This window comes from Branchiostoma belcheri, unplaced genomic scaffold, assembly GCF_001625305.1.
Source record: "Branchiostoma belcheri isolate BF01 breed outbred unplaced genomic scaffold, Haploidv18h27 scaffold29, whole genome shotgun sequence".
Lineage (NCBI taxonomy): Eukaryota > Metazoa > Chordata > Leptocardii > Amphioxiformes > Branchiostomatidae > Branchiostoma > Branchiostoma belcheri.
Genome location: NW_017803898.1, coordinates 1,823,331 through 1,842,643, shown reverse-complemented (window position 1 = coordinate 1,842,643; position 19,313 = coordinate 1,823,331). Strand labels below are relative to the sequence as shown.

Below are 19,313 nucleotides of genomic sequence, written 5' to 3'. Positions count from 1 at the left end.
CGGTATATATTGATAGTTTTATGTATTTAATATAATTCTCCACGTACAGTAAGTATACATTACACATACTATTACATAGTATCCTACAGTATTCTTCAAGATTATGTAATTTTTACAGCATCGTACCATTTTAAAAGGTCTACATGAAGCTGATGAAATATAGACTATATACTTCTTGTATATCTTTGAATAAATACGACATAACATATATTCCTACACTAATTAACGTGATTGCTCACTATTACATATTGAATAGATATAAAAAAGTCGTTTTCGGGGCAATATATTGTTCAAGATGTCCTTTTCTACTTATATTCTCGTAGGTAATAAAAAGACTTATTTCGGACATCAAAAGCTGCAACGTTTAATTTGTTCTTTCACGATGAATGAATACGAACACGGCTCACTTGGTGTTTTGTTTTTTGTTAATTTGCTGATACGATTAATACTAAGGCTTATAAAACAATCTATCCATATCAATGTGACCGTGTTATTACAGAAATACACATCTGCCAAGCTATGTAGCTTGTTACGCCAAAAACAGCTACTCAAGCAACTGGATATGATTTTGGAAACAGTCATACATTCCTGTAGCATCCACTACCTTTCGTCAGTGGATGCTACCTGAAACATCCGTCAGTGACCGTTTCCAAAATCATATCCAGTTGCTTGAGTAACTGTTTTTGGCGTATCTTATTACCTGGATGTCTTCATCGACGTATGTAGCTTGTTGTATTCTAATACCTGCCCCCGACCCTCCCCGCTACTGCTTGCATATCCTCAATATCCATTCCATCCCCCATATCTAACCTCGGTCCCCCGCGGCCCTCGTAACCCGAGGGCGCGCCACGAATGACCCTCGGGTCCGGCTGGCCTCTATAACCCGCGGACTGTCCTCGGTACATATCATACGCTCCGCGTGCATCGTCCAAATCTAGACCATCCGAGGGGTCGAAACGGTGCCCCTGTGGTGGCCCTCGCGGCGCGTTTCCTGATCGAGAGGCCATCCCGGCCAGTGCTCGGGCGTCTTGCATGTCTAGCCCGTCTGTGGGGTCGAATCCACCGCGGCCTCCTCCTCCCTTTACCAAGATAGAAAGGTAAAGAAAGTTTATTGCACGTTTCTGACGTTAGGCTAATTGTAAGTGAATGTACATGTAACATGAAAATAAAGAATCGACAACAATCAAAATCTAATCATTTCTATGTCTCATCAAGGCCAACCCACCTACCAAATATCAAGACAATCCATACAAGCCTTCTTGAGTTGTTTACAGACAGACACACACACACACAAACACAGACACAAACATAGACGAACGCCTACGACAACATAACCTACTTTGCGAAGGTAATAAAACAGTGTTTACCAGTGGCGGCATCTTTGAGCCCACCATCCCGGCCATGCCCGCCATCGCCGCCATCTTGGACCCGCCGCCTAGCATACTGCCAAGGCTCTGCAGCGCTCCCAGGTCGATGTTGTTGCCTTTGTCTTTACTCCCCAGACCCTTCAGGAAGCCGCCGCCCTTCTTCCCTCCTTTCTTGCCGCCTTTGTTGAGTCCTGACATGCCGATCAAGACCTGGAGAGTAGATTGGAAAGAAAAATAAGTTAAGGAAGATCAAATATCCTTACTTTACTCTCTCTCTCTCTGGCTCGCTCTCGCTCCCCCTTCTCTCCCTCTCTCATTATCGTTATGGCTTTGAAAAATAATTGCTTTCTAGAGGTTCAGTTACACTTGCAAAATGGCATAATTTTAGTCCAAGAAAATAGTATGAAATTCACGTTCTAGATGTATTCCCGAAGATGATTTTAAGGTTCGTCAGCCAATGGATAATTCGTTAGCTTGATTTATCAATGATACTACAGTTTTAGTCCATTCCAGTTGTCTCGCATGCCAGCGAAGATTTTACGCCATAAAGCTGATAAACTTATCAAAATAGTTCGTGAAAGTTTTGTCTCGTAGCAACCTATTCTTCAGCCCTGAAATAAGTAAAACTAGGACCTTACCGAAGCGAGAGGTCCAAGCTTGTTCAGCATACCCAGTTTGTCGAGCGTTGCAATACTGTCAGGAGTCGCTAGGGCCTGCACCTTCGACATGATCTTTCCTGGGATCATTCCTCCCGTCATCTTACCTACGTCATCACAACAACGTTTGTATCAATACACTTCAGGGAGAAATTGCAACTTTTGTTGGTGACAGTTGACATGTGGCAATGCCTCATTGACAACTGGGTACAATCTCAATGCATTCTAAGTTGATCATCGTGGTTGGCAGCCGCATTCATTGAAAGGTGCTGCTCTTGCATTACGTTTTTCTTCATTCCCTCTTCTGTATCTGGATCTTTCTAGCCGATATAATCGCCCCTCGGCGTAACACACAAACTTCTGAATACTTAGATAAGAAAAAAAGAAGAGGCAACCAAAAGTGGCCATAATTGGCAGGTTGTTGGTATTCTGATGTGATAACGAATGTTTGACTGTCATGCATTTTACCCCATCAGCATCTTTCAGTTTCTCAACATGCGAAAATACAGACGTGGCATCAGCCACCTTAGCTCAGAGGTAGAGCACTGGTCTCGTAAACCAGGGGTCGTGAGTTCGATCCTCACAGGTGGCTGAGCATTTCCCAAAATTCTTTTTTTCTCTCTCGCCTATATTTTTTATATTCAGAGAGTGAAAAACCTGTGTAAGGCCAGGCCAGGAGCTATTACTTAATTTATGCCAACTCTTTTGCTATAATTATGATTCAGTATCTATTCTTGCAATGAAAATGTTGCAATGTCATGTACCTTTAAGTTGTGCCTTCCGTACTGACTGTGACAAGCCCGCGAGGTTGCTGAGCACTTTCTTCTCGTCAGATGACGCTGCTGACATAACTGGAACAAATGATGTATATAATACATCTAATTTTGTGTAATCAGGTATAGTGCAACGCCCTGTAATTAAGTGTAATTAGGTGTAGTGTAATGCCCAAACTGATAAACCCAATTCACATTGCTGATTAATTGTCTACGTTGTGTAGCTGGGTAGTCATACTGTATGTTTGTAATGTGGTGGAGCGTGTCATGAACACAGAGATGAGACCGCTGTAAGACTTTTGAGCATCCTAAAAAAAAATAGCAGATCTCTCAACGTTCTTTCAGTGAGCTCCCAATCATGTTCAATGCCTTCCTAATAGTCTCTCAATGACATTTCAAGCATCTCAATCACCAATAATTATTTGGTGGCTCTATCCTGTGAAAAAATATCTCTTTAAAGGCTGCAGTACCCCCAAGAATCGCTAAGAGCAAGAAAAAGCAGAAAGCGACTTACGGGCGCTAGCTAGCCTGGGCTCGATGAATATTCTTTTGTCTTGACGTGATCTGAATGAGATGACAGCCGTGCAAGCGTCCCAGGAGTCATTGGAACTGTCGCTGGAGAGTGTGGAAGCGCCGAAGCTGCTGCCTGAGCCATACGTGCTGCCTGGTTTGTCTAAAGCAGAAGCGAAGCATATCTAAGCACGCCGTAAAGTTTGCGTAAAGATTTCGTTTTCAGTTGTCTGTAAACGGTACCTTTACGCATACTTTGATGCAGGCTTAAATGAGAGCGTGGGCGAGCCATACGTGCTGCCCGGTTTATCTAAAGCAAGAAGCGAAGCCTATTTAAGCATGTCTTAAAGTTTGCGTAAAGATCGCGTTTCAGTTTACTGGTAAAGGAAACATTTACGCATACTTTGAGGCATGTTTAAATGAGAGTGTGGACGAGCCATAGGTACTGCCTGGTTTATCTAAAGCAGAAGCGAAGAATATTTAAGAAGGCCTTGACGTTTGCGTAAAGCTTTATCATAGGTTGAGGCATGCTTTGATATTGGAGAGTGTGGAGGAACAATAGTTGCTGCCTGCCTGGTTCACTAAACATATCTAAAGCAGAAGCGAAGCATATTTAAGTGCGTCTTAAAGTTTGCGTAAAGGTTGCGTTTACAGGCAACTGAAAAAGGGAACCTTTACGCATACTTTGAGGCAGGCTTAAATGAGAGTGTGGGCGAGCCATATGTGCTGCCTGGTTTATCTAAAGCAGAAGCGAAGCATATTTAAGGATGTCCTAAAGTTTGCGTAAAGGTTACGTTTACAGTTGACTGACAAACGGTCATGATGATGATGATGATGATGATGAAGAACGGTCTGCATGATGATGATGAGGAGGAGGAGGAAGACCGTTCATCATCATCATCATCATGATCTTCATGATGATGATGATGAAGAAGACCGTTTGTCAAACAAACGGTACCTTTACGCAAGGAGCTTTACGCAAACTCTTAGGCATTAGATTCCATGCAGTGATATGGAGCTTACATTGCAGAAGCAGCAACTAGCGTGAACTGGCAAACTTAGGCTCTTCTCATCTATATACTAGCACAGCGTTATTATATAGCCTTATTTTAAGCTGTGTTAATATGTTGTAATTGCCAATGTATTTATGTTTTGTAAATGTGTCGTGTGTGTTTGAAGGACCACAGGAAGAATAGCTACATTTGTTGTAAGCTACAGTAAGTGTGGATCCCAATAAAGTCAAAGTCAAGTCAAAGACAGCGTAAATATCACCACTAAAGTTGAACACATATAACTTCATGATCAGTTTGACCTTCCCCCTCTCGTGCCTACACTGCATTACAGTTGATCCCCAAAACACGAGCCAAGGCAGCTGTTGGACTGGTTTACAAAGGTCATACATGTGTTTAGATACCGATGGGTAAGTTCTGGGTCGGTGGCTGCGCTATTTAATTATTCATGACTGTTATTATTCACTCGGCTGCGAAGTGGTCATAATTACAGTTTTGTGTAATTGTAGAGGGGTGGTAGTCTCCACTAGACTCCTTTGCAGGCTGAAAAATAGTAGTAATCGGCCTAAAAGGGGGATGTCATTGGCCAGAGGAGTTGGAGGCAAATTGGACCCTCTCTGGCCGGCCAACTCCTCTCGCCAATGATATCCCCCCCTTTTAGGCCGATTTCTGCTATTTATTCTGCTTGCAAAGGAGTCTGGTGGAGACTAGAGGAATGGGGGTGGGTGGGTTAGTGGCTACATCATAGGTAAGAAGTTGTTATTATCATAACTGATGGGACAAATAAATTATCACCTTCTTCTAGTCCTTTGTTTGCGCTCTTTTGCTTATCCTATCGCTACCTGCTTTAACTTACCGCATTCAATCTTCTGTTCCATTACGTGTCATAAAATTACATGTTTCATTGGTTAAGCACTAACCATTCATTACTAGCATATCATTCTGATTTGTCTATAAATAACGAAGGTTTCTCGCTATAGAAAAGCACAGAACAATGGGACTCAAAGTACCTACTTATAAACATTGACATGCCTTGTGGCGAAGATTAGAGTGGCATGCCTTACACTATTACTAAGGCCTGAGTTATGTCACAGTCTGTCCAAACCAAGTTTTGTGCTTTCTCTTGGCCCTTATTATAGCTTACTCTTTATCATTTATTTCATGAGTTTTACATTCAGGTAAGAGAGAGAGAGAGAGAGAAGAGAGAGAGAGGGGGGCGAGAGTGAGAGGGAGGGAGAAACAAACAAACAAACAAACAAATGAGAGAGGGAGGGAGATAGAGAGTAGGGGAGGGAGGGAAAGATAGTAAGAGACAGAGAGACAGAGAGAGGCAGACAGAGAGAGAGAAAGAGAGAAATAAAGAGAGAGAGAGAGAGAGCTGTACACGCAACTGTTTAGTGGAGAGTGCTGTGTTTGTTTTTGTGCCACGCTCCGATCTATAGCCTCAAGCAGGAAAGGTGATCACATAATTACTAAGTAGACGTTACCGCATTAGATCCAGCCCAATTCACAGGATCAAGGATGGGCGAACTGAAGCTTGTGTCCTGCTTTTGTCCGTTCATAGTTCTGCATTTGCTCTGCTTGAGGTTGGAGATTACTTCCACCACAGTAGCCGAAGCAATGCAGGGATGGGTGTAGGTTGCGTACAACGCCTTGCAGAGGCATTTTAGTCCATTAATCTTACCACCCAGGTGGTGTTCATAATTATATACGCTTTGGGGTATCTTAAAATACCTCGTGAAGAAAAACGTGACTATATTTCTGCAGCAAAATCGACTACAACACGTTTAACGAATTACATGTAACTATTATATGGTTTCTAACTACATTCAATGGGTGGACACTGTTGTAACATATTACTTGGCCCACGTTTCTAAAATGACCTGAATGTGTACAGGTTTTCTTCAAGTTGCACGTGGGGCCCTTGCACAACGTCCTTACACAATACTATTCTCATTACATAATGACTGTAGGATTTTTGTTTACATGTTCTTACCCATGTGGGCTGAATGCAGTATAGTTACACATGGAATATTTACGTAAAGAATCAATACTAACTTGTAGCCTACCTCAACAGTCAGAGGAACAAAACAAAACAACTAGAGGTATGCTATGGTACACTATCGTTCACAAACAGTAAAAAAATACAAGATTATGCTAAGAAATAAATCTATCGTTTACATGTCTCTTCCTTCTTCTTCAATAAGGTGTATACCATACTACAAAGAACATTATTCTATAACGTCTTATTACAATGACTGACAATCACACCATATCTATCAAGGTCATCAGCATGGCTTCATATGAGGGACACAGATACCTGTTTCTTTGGAAGACCCCCTAAGAATTCAAAGATGACTATAGAAACGACTGTGCATCGTAAGATAAACAGTAACATATTCTAAAGGTTTAAGTTGAATCCCAAGTCTTTTATTTTAACGGAGTGGTTCAATACAAGACCTATACGACCACTTCTCGGCATTGAACTAGAAATATGAGAGAAATATGGCTACATGTATGTCAAGAAATGGCGGTGAACGTTTGATTTGAAACCCTGTAGATTGTAGATTGTCTTTGTCTTAGACTGCATTGTCTTTGTCAACAAGCCAAGCCTTCAACTAGGTAGGCTGACCTGACTGCATGTCTTGTATAGTAAAACCGATATATTAATAAATAAATAGATCTGTAACATTTGTATAATAAAGTTGATAAGTTTAGACCTACCTCCGTGGTTGTAATATCTCTCCATGGCTAAGTTCTATCCACAGGCCTAGGTAGCGGCTAAGGTGGTGTGGAAATGCCGAACATGAAGACTGGATAACATGTAGGCCCACTCTCTATGGCGGATGGGCGTCTTCTCATAGTAAGTAACTGTCATGTGGAAAATTGGGGTTGCAGGGAGAAACCATTGTGGTAAGGGGGTGATCTTTATAGGTAGGTTAATGTCTTGATCTAAAATGATAAATAGAGTCCTTAGGTTACGCTATACAAACATTGCTGACTTTGAAAAAAAAAACGTTTAAGATAGTAACTCTCCCACTAATCTGCCAAGCTTATTCCTTTTGAGACACACATTTTTGGTCTTTTTGTTCTATTTATACGTCTTCTTTGTTTCTGTAAGCTTTCAAAGTTGACATATTTAGGTTATCGCTTGAGGGGAATCGCTATTTCCTTCTGTCAACAAAGGAAGGAATTCGGACAAACGTCTTAATTATAATTAACAATGGCATAACCCATGATTATCTCATTTCATGCTACCGCCCCTTGCAAATCTTCCGCACTCTAAAAGATGCGAAACACAACTTTAAGGAACGAGGGATCATTTTTTACTCTGACCAAAACTATTTTTAGTTGCCAAGTCTTTTTCGTCCTTTCTGGAAAGCCAGCTGAAATATTTTTTGTGACATTGCTAGTTAATTTTATCGTATTATTTTATTTACATAGATTTAAGAGCATTGGACAGAAATCACATAATGTGCTTACAAGGATCCTTTGCTCAAAACAAAGGACGTAATCACAAACCATCATGACTATCCTAGTTAAACAGTTATTTGTTGTGTTTGCGTTTTTCTACATATAGTAAAGGTATAGTCAGATGACCTTTTACCTCTCGTGCCTGCAGCGCATTACAGTTGATCCCCCAAACATGACTCATGGCAGTTGCTCAACCGGTTTAGACCACGTTCCACTTAACGGAGTCCCCTGTAATTTTGGCCCCCTGTAACCATTAAGCCTCCCCAAGGGCATTGGATACTGTTTAAATCTGAGATTAGTTTGATTTTCATTAATTCGCCAAATCAGATTAACATTCATGACAATTTTGACCTTTGCAAAAAAAGATGGCTGACAAAGAAATCGCATTTGGGCATACTTCTGTTAGAAATTTGACCTACTAAAGATTTAAGTATAATACAGAACTGGACTAATTCAATAAATGCAGGTAAAAGATATCTCTTTGTATTTGTGAACTACAGTAGAGGCTTACTTTGTTAATTCTGGATTGAAATAGGGAGGTACCTGGTGTAACTAGTACCAAGAAGTACAGTTATGTACTTTTAAGCCGCAGCAAACAGGTGCAACAAGCACGAGACAGGTGAATCAAATCAAATGATTTTTGTATTGACACAGCACACAATGGCAGTAATACGGACCATTTTGGAAATACACAGTGCATCTCATTTCTGTTATTACCTGAACTTAAAAGTTGACAGAATAATTGACACAGGCCACATCCATAAGATTCACCAATGGCAATTACAATTCCTTTTTAAGTCAGCCAATTAGATTCAGCTTAAAATACGGGCTACGGAATGCAATATATCATCAGCATCATCCACAACAACGGAGGAACAACGAATGTTCTATTATGACTGAGGTGTCAACGCTTGTCTTCTTTTTCCTTTCTTTTTTCTCCGATTCTGAAACTAGGAACTTAATAAATCCTTGAATGAATGAATGTTTTTTAAAGTACATTGCAGCCACAAGCTGAATACATAGGCTGAATTACGTACTATTTACAATAGTGCAATAATCAACAACACACATAATGCCTTTAAAAGAGAAATATTGTAGAACATCAAAATCACATTTACATAAATCACAGATTGACTTAATCTGTACAATGTACCTCCAGGACGATACAAAAAGTCAACCCTCCTGATACTACATTACAAAACGAATTGAATCAACACTACCACACTGTAGATCAACACCATCCAGGAAGTGGAGATGCGAAACCATAGCACTCTACATACGCTTAAAAAACACAGATTTGTTGACTTAGTGGCCTGCTATGATTCGCCAACGAATGTCAGAAATTTGGAACAACTGCACAGCATGTCAAAAGTATTTACAGTTACACAAAATGGTGATAAATATTGAAAATTACAGTCACGTGAGTGTCTTTATGATATAAGTTTTTGTAATTGTGCGAAAGATATTTCACCAAGGCTCTGTAGAAAGGTGAGATTATCTGAAACTACAACTAACTGGACTGTACATTCAGTAATTAAGTGGACTAGATATGGTACTGGAGAATTCTTACATGTATATCTGTTGGTCCTGCATTTAATAGTTTTTAACTTCTCAGAGTTCATTGCGTATCTTATTGAGCGTTAAGAGTTCGCCTGTCGTAGGTGGTAAAAGTTCAGGATTCACTTTTTAGCAAATTTGAGATATGTGTAAACAAACAGTTGCTTAGCCAAACAACCCCCCAACTATTCCACCAACTGCGCCGCCTACGGCCATCCCTACAGGACCTGCAGGTGCACCAGCGGTAGCTCCGAGAACCGCCCCACCCGCCGCTGATCCCGCTTGTTTAACTTTACGTGCAATATCCTCCCTTACGCCATCAAAAAGTTCACGAGCAAGCATACCAGGGGGGCCAACTGGCATTCCATTCTCTGACACATTTGCGCCAGGTGCCCTTGCACCTCCAGCTCTGTCAACACTACACAAGCCAGCAATTGTAACAGCAGCAATGGTTATGATTGAGGCATTCAATACCATAAGGATCTTTATTGATCCCTCCCTTATGTCGATTTCAATATCCCCATCGCCCACCCTATCCCTTGGCAAGTCAAAGGACCTGATGATCTCCTCCCTGGCAGCTTCCGCGAGCTCCCTGTGCTTCAGTGACTTGGGATTACGGTACTCGGAGATGAAGAGCATGGATTTCAGCCTCACGTCCACCTTGGTGCCGCCATTTTCACCGTCGCTGACCAAAATCTCCGGGGGGTCCGACGAAGTTGTGCAGAATGTGGAACTAGTAAATGCCCCTTTTTTCTCCAGTGCTATCTTGATCATATCAGTTGACGGCTTGAACTGAAAACAAGGGAAATCATCGATGTATTATATATATGGGCAGTACACTGGGAGGATATCTCGATGGTAAACGTAAGGGCAGACGCGTCTTTGACACTTCTGCGCCACACTCTGCCGGGCAGAAACAATAAATACCACGATGGTTGGTAATTGGAAAGAGAAAAACATTGTCATCGTCAGAGGGACAGCTTGCTGTAACCCGTAAATGTTCTCATTGCATATGGTAAGAGTATGGCATATATAATACCATAAAATGTGATTTAAGGCCGTCTTGTCTTACAAATTAATATCAAAATACTAAGCTACATCTGTTATCTCAGATACTGTATTTTGATACAGGAGTCTTTCTAAAGCAAAATAGTTTCGTTTTCATTTTCGTTTTTGTTACTGACGCATTCTCGGTACAATTTATCATCTGTATATACAAGGAACTTTGGCAATGTAGCCACCGGCGTTTGCATTATTTATTGAGCGCCTGCGTGCCCTTTTCCGTAATTATATGGTGTAATCATGGCTTTTAGGTCTGTAGGCTGTCACAAGAATCAACGTAATTCGTAATTAGTACATTAGCCGTAAAGCGTAATTGGTTGTTTCATTCTTTGTAAGGCGTTGGCAGTTACCTCTCTTTCTTTCGTAATCCATACGGTACTCCATGATTTTACGAAATTCTGAAGCACACATTTTCAATGGCAGCAATATGCCAGACATCATCATCAACCCGTATTTAACTTAATCACGTGCTTGGTAGGATATAAGCAAACCTTCTTAATTTGTTTCAAGCAGTACATAATAGTTTGCCCAGTTCGCTGCTGTAGAAGCATCGAGAAAACAACAGACGGGGCGTAGGCAATAGTCTCTTTACTCTTTACGTCAGCCATGCATATAAATACAAATCCGTGGAATTGCTAAAAAAAATATACTTCTTGCTATGACCAAGTTGCACGGTTGCGGGACGTCGTCACACCCATATAAAATATTACTTTTCTGACAAAACATTTTAAGAACACCTACTCGATCAGGGTTCCGCAGGCAGACCTCACAGTCGTCACAGGGTCCATGGCAAAGTCGGCAGTACCTCATCCTAGAGTCGGCCATGGTTCTGTTGATGATGGTCTGGGCGAGAAACACTCAGAAGAAAGGTGCCAAAGTCAAGGAGAAAAGCAGACGTCGCTCAGCTCCTGGCTGTTTGTGAAACAGTCTGGATGACTTTGGGCGTTGTGTAGGCATATGCGTAGCTCATTCTCTCAAGGCCTGAGAGGGGCTTCCCCGGCGTAATAGTGATTACGTATTGCTGTATTAAGCCGGGGAAGCCCCTCTGCCTCGGGAAAATGACGCAGCTAAAAGCTCGCCATGACAACGACCGTTTTGATCGATATCTCCTTTGTTGGTAAGGGATGGGGTGATTTTGTATAACCAATGGGAGTCAACATCGCTTGTACAGGTAATGTAAGGCCTGTGATCATGATGCCATACTTCAGCTAGGCATACCTACCATGAACATAAAGAAGTTAGCGGAGTTCTCCCTTGGGAGGTATATTAGTCTCAAGATGTGATTTTGCCCATAATAGATATACATGTACCTATCACACATAACAACTAAAACCCGCAATGTAAGTGTAACATGTTCCTATTGCAAAAATACGATTCACAGACAAAACGAGACAAAATTAAACAATGGTAGTAATTAGAAAGACTTCTCTAAATTACTTTGACTTCTATTTTGTACGATCACACTTGATCTACCTATGTAGTCACGTACAGCACGTATTCATGTTGACACACGTATTCATCTTAATATATTAGACCAATTCTCGCCATAAAACCACCATTGACCTTTGGCACAAGATGGCTGACAAAACTCATAAGGGTGTAAAAAAGTGTTTTGACTCAGAATTTTGACCTGCTGAAAATTTACCAAAAACTACAGTACTGGACTAAACCAGGTAAAATGTTTATCAATTAGTATTTGTGAACTACAGTATAGAGGCTTCTTTTAATCTACTTTGTTAATTCTGTATGGAAATAGGGAGGTACCTAGTGTAACTAGTACCAAGGAGTACACAGCAAACAAGTGCAACATGGATCAACTAATTTTTTTTGTATTGACAGAACACACAGAAAACAATGGCAATAGTACATCAACCATTTCAGGAAATATGACTTACTGTTATAACTTGATAGTTCACAGAAGCATGCTCAATAGTACACGTATTTGGAAATCAGACGCAAGCTACAAGCATTGAACACACACACACACACACACACACACACACACACACACACACACATAATTCATAAATGGCAAAAGCATAATTAACAATTACACACTAAGTAGTTTATACCAATTACTTACACCGCATCCCATGTATATCACATACAGCAATTGTACATTTAAATTAAATATCAATTATTATTCTATTCGAATTTATTTTTCGAGGATTGGGCAAAAAGTTATGAAACTTATGTCAGCCCTCTCCTCACACATAAAAGGAAACAATAAAACAAAGTAATAATAGTGATTATAATAAGAAAGGACAAAGCTATATAATGAGCTGGTGTACAAATCAAAATCAATCAACTAAATCAATTACTATGGAGAACAACGGTTGACTGTGCTGAATTAAATGCAAGGAAGTAGATTCATAACAATAAAACCAACTCTATGTGTATATAATCTGAATAATACATAACCTCAAACCCCAAACTGATTATGTCCATGATACTGCAAATTCAAACACAGCTAAGCAGTGCGCACACAACATGTTACTGCATTGGTACATGTTCCATTGGATCAGTGCTACATAGTAGGTAAACATGCCAGTCCATAGCTTTACCATAGAACTTCAATTAAAAAAAAAAGAAGACTAAGTCTGATATATCACATTTTAAATTCCTCCTGGCTATTAAGCATAATGATTCCATCGGAGGTACCAGTTGAATTCCAATACTTTCATTGGCTAAAATCAGATGCAGAGAGCCTAATAATCTCCCTCTTTGAAGTAAAATTAATTTTCAATGGAGATTACGTTGTGCAATACACAGAGTTATTAAAGACCATGCTTTCCAAAAAGTGCCCCACCAACGAAGCCAATTGCGGCTCCTATGCCCATTCCCACTGGGCCAAGCACCGAACCAGCGGTGGCTCCCATAACCGCCCCAGTTGCCCCTGACCCCACGGTTTTTATATCCTGTGCCGTGTTACTATTAGAGGGGGCATAGCGAACAACTGGAACTGGCCTCTCATATTGTACATGTATTGTATTGTATCTGCATTTATAATACGGCGGGTCATCCAGGTCATCCTGGTCAGTTTTCAATTCCTGTTTTGTTGCCTCTTTTTCTGTAGCGTCGGCATAACACAAGCCACCAATTGTAATAGCGGCAATGGCGATAATTGAGGCATTCAATACTATGAGGATCTGTACTGATCCCTCCCTTATGTCAACTTCAATATCAGTATCCCTCACCCTACCCCTTGGCAAACTAAAGGACCTGATGATCTCGTCCCTGGCAGCTTTCTCGAGCCTCTTGCGCTGTGGTGATGAGGGATCACGGTACTCGGGGATGAAGCGCATAGATTTCAGCCTCACATCCACCTTGGTACCCCTGTCGCCATCGCGGACGGAGATCTCCGGCGGGTCCGATGAAATGGTTTGGAACTCGGAGCTGGTGAAAGCGCCCTTCTTCTCCAAGGCCGTCTTGATCGTATTAGTGGAGATCGTATTAGTGGACGGGTTGAACTGAAAACAAACAAAAAATCGTCGATATATGGGCAATGCACAGACGTGATTCCACGATAGAAAAGGAAAACGAAAGACGCCTCTGTCACACTTGTAATTGAAGCCACACATCCATTCGCAAAATCGCATTAATTGTGTGACGCACTTAGTCTCAGCTGTGCAGAAATAATAGATACATGTACCACGAAGGTTGGTTTATGCGCAAAACAAAGTGTCACAAAACAGCTTCCACCGCCACCTGTAGCGATGGTGTTTTTTTCGTCCACAGTTACCAGTGCGATCATTTTGGGCAACACATGTTGCGCAATACGCTGTATTATGAACAACAAGCTTTCGTGAGAAGTCCCGGATCTCGAATCTTTTCGTGGCAATTTCGGAGCCATTTTGTTCATAATCGTATGTACCCCTCCCTATTGCTTGCTGATTTGAGCTTCTTCTGAATTTTTGTTTCTGTCCGTATTCTAATGAGGCAATTTGTTTCAGCCACAGACCATGCATGGAAATACGCTTCCCCGGGATAGGTTCAGAAGTTGGAGTTCTTACTATATAGCTATAAGGCCTGGTTTGACTCTTGTGGGATGTCGTCACCAACTGAAGATTTTCCAATATCCCAATTTACTTTTAGCTCGTCTCCTATTTCTTCAATATCCAAACAGAGATATACGAATAGGTGGAAGAGTTCGGAAGGCAGGGATTCTTACTTGGAACCAGTTTCACTTTAGCAATCAGACAAAGATCAAATTTTCTGTAACACTTACCCGATCAGAGTTCCGCAGGCAAGTGCTGCAGCCGTCACAGGGTCCGTTGCAAAGTCGGCAGTACCTCAACTTAGAGTCGGCCATGGTTCTGTTGATGATGGTCTCGGTGAGAATCACTCAGATGCAAGGTGCCAAGGTGTTGAGGGGGAAATGGTCTGGAACAGTCTTGGGGGATTTGGGCGTTGGCTCTATGCGCAGTGGATCAGTTGTCTACTAGGCATGCGTGGCACAAAGATCACCATAACAACGGCCGTTTTGATCGACATTTCATCTGTTGTCTTGTATAGCGTCATCTCGCCTATATGATGTCATTCATCCGTCAACATAACATGCAGACGGTGTGAACGTATCGATTCGTTCACTTACCTGGGCATTATTCTCGACCCATCACCCAAGTGGGAAGCACATTGGAACCATGGGACGTGCTAGACCCTTTATTTGTTACAAAGGAAGTGCTACAAAACATGTACCAGGCACTATTACTGGCCCATCTGGAATGTTGTGCCACAGCAGGTACAAACTTAGTATACAACAATGGAAAGTAGGCAGTGGTTTGCAATGTCACCAACAACGACATCTAGCGACATGCCAGCATGTCTGCAATGCTATGGCATAGCCCGTTCATTGATTGATGAAGGATTCATCGAACCAACCTTCCCTCTCACTTCAATTACGTTTGCCGTCAAAAAAGAAATCTATTTAATGTGAACTACAGTAGAGGCCTAGTTTTACTTTTAAAATTTTGGATGGAAATGGGGAGGTACCTGGTGTAACTAGTGCCAAGAAGTACAGCGATGTACTTTTAACTCACAGCAAACAAGAACAACATGAGACAGGTGGATCAGATTATTTTGTCGTATTGACACAACACACAAAATCAATGGCAATAATACAATAACCATTTCAGAAATATTAGAATTACTGTTGTAACTTGCATATATATAGTTGACAGAAACATCTTCAATAGTGTATGTATTTGGAAATCATACGCAAGGCATATCACACAAGCCACACGTGCATTGAACATGATATTTCATAATTCATCAGTGGCAAAAGCGTCTTTTTCAAAGAATAACAATTAGACACTATATATATATATATATATATATAGTAAGTAGCATATATCAATTACTTACACCTAGTCTTGCACTAATACACGTACACCTATGTCACCAATAGCAATTGTACACATCTTGTTTCATTCCCTTTACAGTGAGAGCTAGCTGAGGCCGTTTGCGATATTGCAGTGGTTTACGTCAAATACTTATCAGCAAACACTGTCCCCACAACATAGCCAATCGCTCCACCTACACCCATCGCCATGAGATTTACACCTGCTCCGACAGCAGCTCCGAAAATCGCCGAAGCTGCCGCAAACCCCACCTTCCTAATATTACGGGCCTGAATCTCTGCATCTCCACCGGCGGTAACCAGAGCATCCATTTGTTTTCCGGCAAGCTCGATGATTTTGTCGATAAATATGAAAAGGAACCCTACTGTTCCCTCCCTTATGACAACTTCAATATCCCCATCCCTCACCCTACTCCTTGGCAAGCTTAAAGACCTGATGATCTCCTCCCGGGCAGCTTTCTCGAGCTCCCTGCGCTCCGGTGACCGGGGATCGCGGTATTCGGGGAGAAAGTGCATCCATTTCAGCCTCACTGACACTTCGCAGCCGCCATCGGCTGGGTAGATGACGGAAAACTCCGGATCCGGCATGTCTGATGAAATGTCGGAATCTGACCAAATGGCTGACGGCTGATGAAACTGTAGGTAGTGTAGGAATGCATGGCTTTTGAAAGCACCTTGCTTCACCAGTGCCGTCTTGATCATATTAGCTGACGGTTTGAACTAAAAGCAAAGAAAAAATTGTTACCATAAAGATAATGATGGCAGATTGAACTGTTAGTAAAACGTAGAAAACGTTGATGAAGGTTAGGCATATAGGTAAACAATACTCATAGGAAATTCAAACTCTAGTACTGGATAAATTACGAAGATGATATTAATGACCTTATGGACCTTTGTTATGTTCAACCGGTTTTTCCAGTTGCTCATATATGCTTTATCGAGTTCTGTTAGTTTGTTAGTGACGCTGAAGAAGAGTGGTGGATGTCACTCGAAATGTCCGGATATTATCTCCGTAATGTATCCAGTACTAGAGTTTGAATTTCCTATGAGTAAAACGTAGAATGTTCGCAATAGTAAGACCATAAGCCTCTGTGTGTGATCTTTTGTGTCAGGCAGCCCGCTCAAAATTTCGAAATGGCCTTATTATTTGATTTACAGCACACATCTAACGTAATCGTTGTGCCCTTTTTTCAGCCAGGTAAAGGCAGCCCGAGGCCAGTGCCTTCTCAGTAACCACCAATACCACGAAGGTAAACACACTTGACAATCGACTTGTGTGAAAGTCGATCTCACCTCAGCTAGGTAAAACAATGAAAGGCCTTCATACAAGGAACCCGATACCAAGTTATTTATAAATGCACCTGACAGAACAAACTCTGAACACAAAGGTGGGGGTATCTATTTACCGCCATGACTGCACTTATAACAAAGACTGTGGTGTAGTTGCTTGCAAAACAAACACTCTAAAGCACCTGTGAGGACTTAGTGAAAAGAAGGAAAGGAATTTTAGATAATCATAACAATAGATTTACGCGCGTAAATTTCGTACCGCTTTTGGTATAAAGATAACCACATGGTTTCGCTCTTATACAGTTAGTTAGTTTTTATTCATGGAAAAATCGTATAGAGATAGGGGATCCAAAAGTCATCTCAGACGACAGGGCAATGAAGTAAAATTTTCCAACTTGTCTTCCTGCCGCCCATGTCTGACTGGTAAACTTAGAACACCAATCGTAATAGAAATGAGCCTGGATACCAGACTGTTTCCAATGCCTACACAGACCAGTTCCTCAGCTCCAGGACCAACATGCCCCCAAGGAAATTATACCACAGTCCCCTAAAGTTAGGCCCTGATCCATGCACGCTGGTTATAGCTATAAACTCTGGGCCAGGCTTATCATGGATCTGGCTGAATAGAATAGGGATATGTGGAAAAGTTCAAGACGAGAGCTTTATAGGACCAAGTTTCACTTGTGTGGGCCATCATTACAACCAGACAAGTTTGTTTTCCAGTTTAGTCTTGTAAACTAGTTTTGCACTTCTGCAATGTCTTTTTAACACCGAACAGAGAAAAACGGATCCGTGTGAAATTGTTTCAGAGGGAAGAGTTCTTACCATCGCCCAATCCCACTTTTAAGGCACGTCGTCACAACCAGACATGCTCTAAATTTCCTGACAAAAAAAAATTAAAAAAATATTTGTAACACTAACCCGGTCAGGGGTCTGCAGGCAAATACTTCGGCCTTCACAGGGTCCGTTGCAAAGTCGGCAGTACCTCATCTTAGAATCGGCCATCGTTCTGTTGATGACGGTCTAGGCGAGAAACACTCAGATGCAAGACGCCAACGTTAGAGAGTCGCAAAGGTCGCACAAGCAAGCTTCTGGCTGTTTCTGTGCGAGTCTGGATGGCAGCAGTGGGCGTTACCTTAGGCTGTGGCTTTGGTAACTAATTGTGTATGTAGACATGACGCAAAGCTCACCATGACAAGGATCTTTTGATTGACATTTCTTTGGTCAGTTAGTCATGTAAGACCACCCCCACCTGTAACCTTAATGGACGTAGGGTAAACATAATGCATTTCTTCAGGTCTTGGTGGCAAATAGTGTGCTTATTAATGACTTACACGAGTCGAACGGGACCCTAATTCGTCAAATAAAGACTCCAAAAGATCTTTCACACACCTGCAATCACGTTGAAAATAATCTTGTAATGTTTATGTTGTTTCCAGTCAAGTAACGGTGCCTGTTGGCTTGTTGCCAAGTGATCTTTCTTTATGCAATAATGGCGCCAGGAAGAAGTAAGTTACTTTGGTTATAAATATACTTACGTCAACATTGCTGTAAATTTAGCCTCAATGGTGGGAATAAGTATATATCAGATTCTTCAGAATCTTTATTCATCCACTGAGAACCGTTTCCTCATGCTAAACTAAGTAGAGGAAGCCATTAATAAACACTGATTGTCCCTTTACTTATTTTGGCTGAAGTACGTTTTCAATAATTATAATATTATGATTACTTTTTTTTTACCTTTGAGCACATCCCTAGAACGCTGTCTTTCAACTGCACAAAAGAATTAATTACAAAACATTTTCTTCTCTTCAACAAGTTTTAATCTCAGCCGTTGCCTGAGTATCAAGCTAATTCCATGTGAAACAGATTGAAAAAATAATGACACATTCTTGCTTAAGAGCACAATTTTACACACAAATGTTTTTTAATGATGAAAACTATACATGTATAATAAGCATTATGTTCAAATAAATCAATTAACATCATCAATTAACAAAATCATATCTTCCAGCTAAATGTTAGATGAACATGTTGCTTTTTTATTTATTTATTTACAGATGCTACATTGTACATGTAATAGACATGGTGCTACAAAATATAGATGTGTTAGAGTCAAAATATCTGGAATGTGTAAGCACAAGAATTGCACTGTTGTAAGCTAGGCTTAGCTGCATAGTATATCATTGTACAGCGTGTATGGAATGCTTTATAGATAAATCATTTGCATTTCTAGTTTAAACATTGGAATGTCA

The 19,313-nt window shown here is 41.0% G+C and overlaps 4 protein-coding genes and 1 non-coding gene across 5 annotated transcripts; 1 reads left to right on the top strand and 4 right to left on the bottom strand.

Annotated features, from left to right (window-relative positions):
• Positions 1–737: 737 nt before the first annotated feature.
• LOC109472943 lies at positions 738–6,316 on the bottom strand. Its single transcript, XM_019772809.1, has 5 exons — positions 6,313–6,316; positions 3,311–3,469; positions 2,006–2,130; positions 1,368–1,577; positions 738–1,079 (listed from the first exon to the last, which is right to left on the bottom strand). The coding sequence occupies exons 1-5, from the start codon at positions 6,314–6,316 to the stop codon at positions 738–740; spliced, it is 840 nt and encodes a 279-aa protein (XP_019628368.1).
• Trnat-cgu lies at positions 2,544–2,615 on the top strand. The gene has a single exon. It is a non-coding gene; the product is annotated as a tRNA-Thr (tRNA).
• A 3,196-nt stretch (positions 6,317–9,512) lies between the features above and the next one.
• Positions 9,513–11,330, bottom strand: LOC109472942. The gene is made up of 2 exons (XM_019772807.1): positions 11,151–11,330; positions 9,513–10,139 (listed from the first exon to the last, which is right to left on the bottom strand). Exons 1-2 carry the CDS (start codon positions 11,232–11,234, stop codon positions 9,513–9,515), a joined length of 711 nt encoding a protein of 236 aa, XP_019628366.1. The 5' UTR covers positions 11,235–11,330.
• A 1,856-nt stretch (positions 11,331–13,186) lies between these two features.
• On the bottom strand, positions 13,187–14,721 carry LOC109472941. Its single transcript, XM_019772806.1, has 2 exons — positions 14,638–14,721; positions 13,187–13,879 (listed from the first exon to the last, which is right to left on the bottom strand). Exons 1-2 carry the CDS (start codon positions 14,719–14,721, stop codon positions 13,187–13,189), a joined length of 777 nt encoding a protein of 258 aa, XP_019628365.1.
• Positions 14,722–15,888: 1,167 nt separating this feature from the next.
• On the bottom strand, positions 15,889–18,166 carry LOC109472940. Its single transcript, XM_019772805.1, has 2 exons — positions 17,980–18,166; positions 15,889–16,488 (listed from the first exon to the last, which is right to left on the bottom strand). The coding sequence occupies exons 1-2, from the start codon at positions 18,061–18,063 to the stop codon at positions 15,889–15,891; spliced, it is 684 nt and encodes a 227-aa protein (XP_019628364.1). The 5' UTR covers positions 18,064–18,166.
• Between the last annotated feature and the right edge of the window lie 1,147 nt (positions 18,167–19,313).

Bases quoted from the DNA above. Each gene is read 5' to 3' on its own strand.
- LOC109472943 (XM_019772809.1), bottom strand. The intron at 1,578-2,005 runs GTAAGGTCCTAG...TCTACTCTCCAG, and splicing joins AGCTTGGACCTCTCGCTTCG to GTCTTGATCGGCATGTCAGG. The intron at 1,080-1,367 runs GTAAACACTGTT...ATCTTGGTAAAG, and splicing joins GCTCAAAGATGCCGCCACTG to GGAGGAGGAGGCCGCGGTGG.
- LOC109472942 (XM_019772807.1), bottom strand. From the start codon at position 11,234: ATGGCCGACTCTAGGATGAGGTACTGCCGACTTTGCCATGGACCCTGT. The intron at 10,140-11,150 runs GTAGGTGTTCTT...CCTTGTTTTCAG, and splicing joins GCCTGCGGAACCCTGATCGA to TTCAAGCCGTCAACTGATAT.
- LOC109472941 (XM_019772806.1), bottom strand. From the start codon at position 14,721: ATGGCCGACTCTAAGTTGAGGTACTGCCGACTTTGCAACGGACCCTGT. The intron at 13,880-14,637 runs GTAAGTGTTACA...GTTTGTTTTCAG, and splicing joins GCCTGCGGAACTCTGATCGG to TTCAACCCGTCCACTAATAC.
- LOC109472940 (XM_019772805.1), bottom strand. From the start codon at position 18,063: ATGGCCGATTCTAAGATGAGGTACTGCCGACTTTGCAACGGACCCTGT. The intron at 16,489-17,979 runs GTTAGTGTTACA...CTTTGCTTTTAG, and splicing joins GCCTGCAGACCCCTGACCGG to TTCAAACCGTCAGCTAATAT.